General features: G+C 36.0%; 2 protein-coding genes across 4 annotated transcripts in view; one reads left to right on the top strand and one right to left on the bottom strand.

Annotated features, from left to right (window-relative positions):
• The first annotated feature begins 188 nt into the window (after positions 1-188).
• The window catches only part of LOC105675839 (C3G guanyl-nucleotide exchange factor), a 70,279-nt gene continuing 61,498 nt past the window's right edge, over positions 189-8,969 (top strand). Inside the window, exon 1 of one of the 2 annotated variants that reach the window (XM_012373284.2) lies at positions 189-792. In XM_012373284.2, the coding sequence (XP_012228707.1) occupies positions 732-792 (61 nt within the window). In that variant the 5' untranslated portion in view covers positions 189-731. Of the gene's footprint in view, positions 793-3,850; positions 3,997-8,969 lie in introns of those variants that run through there. The other variant, XM_012373285.2, reaches the window with a different exon arrangement.
• Positions 932-3,972, bottom strand: LOC105675843 (leucine-rich repeat-containing protein 57). 2 transcript variants are annotated; one of them, XM_012373295.2, is made up of 2 exons: positions 3,954-3,972; positions 932-3,064 (listed from the first exon to the last, which is right to left on the bottom strand). In XM_012373295.2, the coding sequence occupies exon 2, from the start codon at positions 3,013-3,015 to the stop codon at positions 2,299-2,301; it is 717 nt and encodes a 238-aa protein (XP_012228718.1). In that variant the 5' UTR covers positions 3,016-3,064; positions 3,954-3,972; the 3' UTR covers positions 932-2,298. The 2 variants fall into 2 exon arrangements, with proteins under 2 accessions (XP_012228718.1, XP_012228716.1); XM_012373293.2 differs by lacking the exon at positions 3,954-3,972 and adding an exon at positions 3,471-3,611.

Below are 8,969 nucleotides of genomic sequence, written 5' to 3'. Positions count from 1 at the left end.
TCAGATTACAAAATTACGCGATACAGTTTTTCTTTAAAGTATTTTGTTTTCTTTTTCGCATTATTTAATGACAACAGCTAATAACTTGATACAAATGTTGGATATTGATACTACATGGAAAGCACACATAATGTCGATATCGATATATTGACGACACAAGCGCCATCTTTCAGTCGCCGTGGCAGTCTTATTCCATTAGCAAGTCGGTTCGGAACGCAGAGCGCGAATATTCTACAAAAAATCTCATATTTTATTCATTAAAAGTGCATAATAAATGCGAATTTTTGTCAAGAGCATCGATTGAATGTGACAAGTGATTACAGGAATATATTATTTACCGCGAGTGGTCGCAATTAATAGCGTTTCGTTGATCGCTACATGTAGTTTGATTACGGTCTCGACGACAACAACTTTTAACAACTACAAATATACTATGTGCGTGTTTATATTTAACGATCTCCGCGTGATTGCTGAGACAGTCATTGTTTATTTCGTTCGCTCTAGGCATACGTCGTCGAATGTATAAAATAATAATTTTATGCATGGATGCATTGCGACACAAGATGCTTTTTATTTCGTGTTTATGTTTTATGTATCACGGCATGACAAATACGCGAAGTCATTATTGATGTGAAATGTGTGGTGTAAAGTGAAGTGTAGAGATCGATTTTCGTTCGAAGACAATACATGCAACTAACAAGTGTGGATTTTCAATATTCATCGATTCTTCGATGGAGGTGACGCGGAGTAAGCTAAAACGGAATTTGCAACGGATGAAGCAAATTATAGTTGGTGAGTACAATTATTTGATCATTATTTAAGTATGTCTAATTTTATGATATCACCAAATGAAGAGAAGCGCTTTAAATTTTAAACACATAGTAACACATCAAATATTTTAAATAATTAAAAATGGTTAAGTAAAACATAATTGTGCGGTTTTAATAGGTTAAAAATTGTATTTAAGCTTTAAAATTTTTAATTTGTTTTTTTACAACTGATTCATAGGATAAAAATAGATATACGATTTATTAAACTCGTAAACTTTGACATAGAAGTTCTTTTAATACAGATATTATACAATGCAATAAACTCGCGCACATTCACATTATAAATATACACAATAATTTGACAAATATTCAAAATTTAAAATGTGTTCTTAAACGCAGTAAATATGCTTGGTAACTTGTAATATATTTCACGGATCTAACAATAAGTGATGTTAGATATTATAGTTCCCGACTTATGAAACTTTGTCAACAAGGTTTTATTAATTGTAAGATCACATATTGCATATATCTATTATGCTGTAATAGCACAAAAATTGTAAATCAAATTTTTCTTAGAATTTCTCTTCTGTTGGAATAATTAACTTCTTATGCAATTTATACTTTTTTATTAATTTCTATCTGCAATTCTAAGTTAATTGATTCTGGTATCATATTTTAAATGCTATACACGTCTAATTTTGAAAAATTTATAAAAATGAAAACTGCATTTTGTTTATTTGTACATTATAAAGATAGCAATGTTTTATAATCTGAGTATCTGAATGCACACAACATGAGTGCACTTTGTTATTTCAAATAATTATCATATTTGCAAATTATCATTATTGATTTAAATTTATCAATCATGTATTAATCTTGCAAAAGAAAAATTTGAAGTGGAAGATGTTGACACATAATATATACATTTTAATTCTTAGAATGCCATAGATAACAGTGCGTATAATTCCGTGATTATCGGTCTATTAATATATATTTACACAAGATTACATTTAAAAAAAATTAAACATTTCTTTAGATATTGTGTACAGAATTTTTAAACGTGTATATTCGTGTGTATACATATTGAAATTTATTTTAACATGAAAAGTAAAAAATAAGAAAATTGCGATTGTTATTAATCATATTATTTCTTTGAATCAGTAATCGTGCTTTAATACTTTCATCGTTAACATTTATCAAAATTTTTTCTGAAAAATTGCTATACGTATTCTTCTTGATTACAATTATTTATAAATTATCTATTTATACTGTGAGTTATCTCCAATTTCAAATTGTAAAATTTTATATAAATGTTATTTAAATGTATTATCCAATCCAATCTTGTTTTTTGTCTTTATATCAGTTGCTTTTTCTTAAACTGGTAACAAAATTACATCTGAAGATATTAAATGTATTTAAATGAATTAAATCTTTTTCTCTTTGATATCGTCAATGTAATATCATTGAAAATTTTAACATATTGTAAATAATCCCACTAAATGATTCAACAGCACTAAAGAATCCAATTTTAAAACATCTTCTTTTTGACTGCTGTGAAACGTTCCATATAAGTGTCGTAACCGTCCAAATTCGCAAACTGCTTCATCTCAAAAAGATTCCCTCCGAGCGCCAATACTGAAACCTTAGACTCCTTGAGAATCTTGAGTGGCACCGAGTTCAGCAACAGGCAGTTTTCCTCCAAACGTAGCGTCTTCAATCGCGGGCAATCCGCCAACTTCTCGGAAATCGTGGTAATTTGATTCTGATTGAGATTTAGTTCGGTCACGTGGAGGCCGGCGACAGCATCCGGCACGTTTGTGAGTCGATTTTTAGACAGGTCCAGCATGTCCAAGTGCTTAAGGCCGCATAGCATCAACGGGAAGTTGGAAATCTGATTGTCGGACAAATTGACTTGTTTCAGATGACTTAGTTGCGACAGCGACGACGGGATCGAGCTGATTTGATTCGCGGTACAATTTAGACCCTCTAATTTCGTTAGCGTGCCCAGCGTGCCGGGCAAGGCGGTCAGCCGGTTGTGGCTGATGTTCAGCTGTTTCAGTAACGTGAAATCGCCGATCTCATTCGGTAACGCGGTAAACTTGTTCTCTGATAGATCCAGGGTACGCAGCAACGGTGCCAAGGCACGGAGGTTCTGTGGAAACTCGTCCAACTTACGCTGTGACAATTTCAGCGTGCCAGTCTTCTTCGCGGTTTCGTAGTGTTGCTTTAAGCCTGAGTTGCCCATTTCGCATCAGTGCCAATGTCTTCGTAGACGATAACGTGCGGGTCTTCCCCTATGGCAATTAGAGTGTTGCAAAAATATTAATTTATCGTATCGATCTATCATAAACAAATTTGGAGTGCCGCCTTTCGAAATGAACGCGTTCAACGGTGGTATTTGTTATTTGTCGCTTAGATAACTCATTCCAAATTTCCGTGAAAATTGCGCTCGAAATTGAATATAATTTAACTGAATTGAATACGATTGAATTCTTATTTGATTTTTTACATAATGATCAAAGATGTTTGTATATGTTTTTTACAGTAAAAAAACCACGACGTCCCGCATTCAAATAGTTCGAAATGTTCCGCAAGGAGCGCGAATTCTTGTGAGTAACTGTGAAACGGCGCGCGATAGAAAGAATTAGTTCACTACACAGACTGTACAATCAGGGCGCCAACTTTTGCGCGCCACTGTACCGGCGTGGTGCGTCTGGTGGTTCGCTTCGCCGACGAGCTCTTCGTAGTGCGGTAACGTTGTCGTCGTCGTTGTTATTGTTATCGGACGATATCCTATTGTGCACAGTGCAGAGTATAGTGACATACGCGCGTTTCTCGTCCTCGCGTTTCGTCTCGCACGTGAGACGCGTGCACGCACGCCACAACAATCACGTTCGTCGTCAACCCGTATTAATGTTTGTTGTCTACAAACGACCGGAGTGAAGTGTCACGCGATTGACAGCGCGTCCGCCATAAGTGCGACCTCGGTTCACGTCCTGGCCGTCCGATGGCGGGCCGCGCGCGCTCGCCTGCCCGAAAAATGGCCGACAAACGAAGATGTAGCGGTGCGCGTCGGGTTTACATCAGACTGAAAACGCCGCGGCAGCCTCCAGCGCGTAGTTCACGATGCGGCAGTGCGCGGAAATGGTGAGATAGTGGGATCCGCGGCACGCAACGACGTACCGGGTAACGATGGCCTCCACGCCAAAAACGGAGAAGCACACAGGTAAGATAACCACCCGCTTAGGATGATTGATACGAGCGAGAAGGAACGTGCGAGCGAGCGAGAGAGACAGAAGGAGAGGGCGCGTACGCGAGTGAGCGAGCGAGCATGCAATCGCGCGACGTTCCTACTCGCGGGCCTCGCGATTTTTCCTGAATAAGGGAGTCGAGGAATCGACTCGATCACGGCTGTATTATTCGGTGTCAGTCTTGTTTATTTGGCACCGCCGGTACCTCGAATCGGCCGATTTATCAAGCGTCAACATCGGTAGCGATAGCATGATAATGCTGCCGGATGTGAAATGTCAAAAACATATGTATAGACACCGCATGCCAAGCATGCCCACGTTTAATATTTTTCTCGCGAACTCTTTTAAATCTTCTAGAAAAGCGAGACGCTGCAGGATATCCCCACAGCAGCTTTTTAAGAAATCTGCAATATTGCACATTTATATAATGACATTTATACCTATTGACTCCATTATTTACGTATTACGTTATGCGTTTATGAAAATTTGCTTCTGCAGCATTTCTGCTTGCATCGAAAATAAGATACGTAAACAAAATTCGTTCACTGATCTTTGCTAAGTGATTTCATGTTCTTCTCCAATTAATCATAGCTCTAGTCATATTCGACTATATTGACAGTATGGATAAGTCCATTTGAAGTATAATTTGACATTATTTTTGACATACAATAGCAAACAAAAAGATATTTCATTAAAAAATGTTGAATATTTAATCAGAGTTTATCTGTTAAACAATCAGCGATTTTTTTTAAACATAACGTTTAGAAGCGTAACAAGCTTTAATAATGCAAATTAGCAGAATATTTTTCGTAAAATTGTTTTGTTTTTCTCCAATAGCATGACAAGTTGTTTTCACATGTTAACGAGCGCGCTTTTAAAACCTTTTATTTGCAATATAAGCGAAAATAATAAGCGGATTATTATGGAAAAAGTTGATCTTAAAAAATATTCAATTCAAAATCTGTTTTCAATAATACAATGCTCTCATTATTTACGAAACTTAAATAATTCAAATTCTTCTGTTTCTATACAATTATTTTTTCATATCTTTGTTTTTGGTGTTAATTGTTATATAATTTTTTATCGTGTAATTTTATATAATTTAGTTTTTTGTGACTCGAAACGTATTCATGTCAATTTTATTTGAAAATAGCTCAAGTTGGACATAAAATGACAGATAGATTGTACACCGAATTAAATGTCTCTGTTTGACTTTCGTTTCTGTTTGATTTTCACTTCTTTTTCTTTTCATTCACAAAAATTTGTCGGCTATTTTTTGTAGTATAAAATGAACCAAGGTAGAGAGTGTGTCAATACGCCGTGCATGCATCAAGGCAAACCCCGTGATTTGAACAGCTGGTCGTGTCATGAGTTTTCTGTCCTTTAGTTTGCACCCTCCGAACAAAGATCTGTTCTTGACGTGGACAAGGACGACTGTATTTTTGTATGGTAACTGCGATGCCTTTCTCTGTCTTTCTCCATTCGCAGACTCTTTCTTTGAGTGCGCAAACCCGCTTTCTTCGTAAATTTCTTGTTTTGTGCGTTTCTTCCTTTGCATGCAGCCTTTCGTTGACCCGATGCATTCTTGACAACGGTTTCCCGAACTTGTCTTACTTGTTCGTATAACAGAGGTTAGATTGAAAAGAAAGAAGACATGTGGACATCATGTGAGAGGATAGAATAGAATTATATTTCAAATAATATTAAAAATAAGTAATTTTTTATTAAGCCCAACTTTTTAAGAAAAATAAAAATATCTAGCTTAGATTTTTGACAATTAACATTTTATATTATAAATATTAGAGTTGTGTGTAACATTCTAAACGCTATCATATTGACATAAATAAAATTCAATTTATTAAACGTGTCACATTTTTGACAAACGTTTGTGCCATTGTAAAATTGCGTGTCGTACTTCAGATTTATTATCAATGTTGTCGGAACTTGACGTTCGCGAAATATTTCATTCTTATGTATTTTTAAAATGTTTCGATATATCATCTGTGCATAATACCGGAGGGGTATAAAAATATCGGAAGAACATCCATTTTTCATATCGCGTGCAAGTTCACGTGTCGCATGCCAAATCTCGATTTTTACCGGGATTCAGTGAACATCGGATCTGTGCATCGTCCGAACGATTTGACTTTGATAATGCACGATGTAACAGGTGTAGCTTATCAGAGAAGCTGATACGTTCGACCTCGAACCCGAAGGGACATGTGACGGACAGAGATACTTAAATAAAGGCAGTTTGATCAATTTGCCGGGTAACCAGCAACAACTAGCCGGCTCTATCCCACGTCATCCGCTTCGCGTAATTGCGTTTAATTCCAGTTGATTTCTTAGCACTTGAAATCGTAACGCGTTCGCTGCTTCGGGTATTGCCCTTTCAAAGTGTATTCGTTCGCTGCTGTGCCTAAGCCAATTGGTTTGCGTTTAATCGTTCCGGGCGAGTAATAAACAATTGGTAAACAATTGCCTGTGTGTTCGGGGTTCTCGAAACTTTTAACAGATTTTCAAACGTACCCGGAATCATTTTTTTCTTATTATTGAAAATCACTTTCGATAGAAGGGTTTCAATATCCTCGCCGTTTGTGACAATAGCGATTATCGAATATTTTTCACCCGAAATTCCTCCACTCGACGATATTGAAGTTAGTAATGTGAATTTTGCGACGAGACGCCGCGTATATTATATCGTGATTTCAATGCCGCGAGCAGGATCAATAATAAATCCACCGCATTTGGTCGTGATGGAATTCTTCCTTGAAAGCCGGACTCATTAAATTTCCAGCTAGGAGAGACTAGATAGTCGCATTGAAATAATTCTATGACAGCGAGTATATATACGTGTTGTGAGGGAAACGTACGACGATGCTGCTATGCCATTGAATGCGCTCGGTAATACATCGTCCCGAGACTCGAGTAATCTTTACACGAGAGAGAGAGAGGGGGGGGGGGGACGAAGTAATGAGAAAGCGGAAGATGGAAGCGCGAGATCGGGATCTCGTCGAATCCGTTTCATCTCGTAGAATCCTTCGTTTCTGTTTCGCTGCTATTGTATCCATTATGGCTTTTGTACACGGTTGCTTTACCCGCGTTTCTGTCTAATCCACAGACACCTCTCTTCGTTACTGCGACTGTAGAGAGATAAAGAAAGAGCTTCCTCCGCTAATATCGGTTGCTGAAAGCATACCCGTCGCGCGAATTCGCAAAACAAAAATGCGTTCCCGAAATTCGCGCGGCCCGTTTCGGGATAAAAGATTGTTTCAACTAGATAATGTGTGTATCGTTTCTATAACCGAGTACGACAAATCTTTCCGTAAATGATGAAAATATGCGACGCATGTTTTTGCAAAATAAAGATTTCAAAGTGCACTCTGAAAGTTAATTGTATACAAAGCGTCCCAGATACTAAAATGTCGACGCTTTAATAGTTTTTAAATGTTTAAAGTTGACCAATTAGATCTTCAAAATTTTGACATTCAGATTTTCGTCTGCAAATAACCTCAGAAATCTGCTATTAAATGGATGGTGTGTTCGATTTGAGACTCCCTGTATATTTTACATCATTTTTGAATCTATTATCTTAATAAAATTCAACATTGGATTTACTCACCGATAAAGCAGCAGCGGAATTGTTCACAAGTTTATCTGTAACATACAAAGTACATCCAAATTATAACTGTGTTAAAAATACTTATTGCGCACATTAAACTTTGTGTTTATCTTTATGCAAAAATCTGCATATTTATAAAAAATTGACATAAAAATGTTGAATTATTAAAGTAACGATTGTGCATATATATTATACTTTATAATCTCACAAATATTTCAGTCGTCAAGAAGGAAATATATAAAATCTAACGTACATGTAATGTTTTTAAATGTTACGATATGATTTGATATTAGTAAAGTTGCAATTAGCGTTGCACGCGACGGTATTTTCTCTTCTACGAACACGATTATTGCAATTATTGTGCTCTATAAATCGTTATTACATCGTAATAATAGAAAAGTACTTTAAGTTTAACTCATTTTTTGACCTATTTCCGGCAAAAAGCAATAAATTGCACTTAAAACTTACTATTATTAATATGCATGCAAAACGAAATTGCTCGTAATTGAAATATAATACTCGTTATTGCAATATGTCGCTCCGATAAAATAATTTTATTTTTAATTTATTTAAAAAACTATTTTTATTTTTGCGATCTAACAAAAAACATACCATATAAATTTTATTAATATTAATAGTTCGCAGGAAGCTATTTAGAATTTATGACAGAGAGAGAGAGAGAGAAAGGCAGCATTCGTAAAATAATGTCCATAAAATAGATGCTAATTAAATAATATCTATGTTAATCACTTTTTAGTCTATAAAAGATTTCCGCGATTTTAATAAGCGTTTTACGTGCGCTTTCCCCTTTTCCTGACAGATTTCATTGTGAGGTATTTCTTTAGAAAGCTTAAAGCGATTATTTTAAATGTGTTTATTTACATTTTACTATTACGAAGATATTGAATACATTAAAATATTTTCTATTAAGTTAAATAATGTGTACATGTTTAACTTTCTATTTACAGTAATATAACAATTTTCCACTATAAAATTTATCGAAATTTCCAATATCCAAAGCTAGAATGATGAAAACAACCCTTTTAAAAAATTAATCTTTTGCAAGGCGATCGCGCATTTTAATTTCTTTCTCAGAACGATTGCTCCAAAATATTTGCACCGCACACGTCATTTAGCATCCTTTATTGGATTCGATCTGTCCGCAAGCCGTTTAGAAACCGCAATCATGCGCAGCCTTCCGTTTCTCCGCCGGTCCTGCCAATATCTATGCAAATCCGCGGTCGAGTGTTACAAGCCTCGTGTCAACCGGTCGATGATGCAGAGCTCGTGCCAGAAACACGCATTCGTAAACGCTAACGGTGCAAC

Source organism: Linepithema humile, chromosome 5, assembly GCF_040581485.1.
Source record: "Linepithema humile isolate Giens D197 chromosome 5, Lhum_UNIL_v1.0, whole genome shotgun sequence".
NCBI classification, from domain to species: Eukaryota; Metazoa; Arthropoda; class Insecta; order Hymenoptera; family Formicidae; genus Linepithema; species Linepithema humile.
This window is presented reverse-complemented; position numbering and strand designations above follow the sequence as displayed.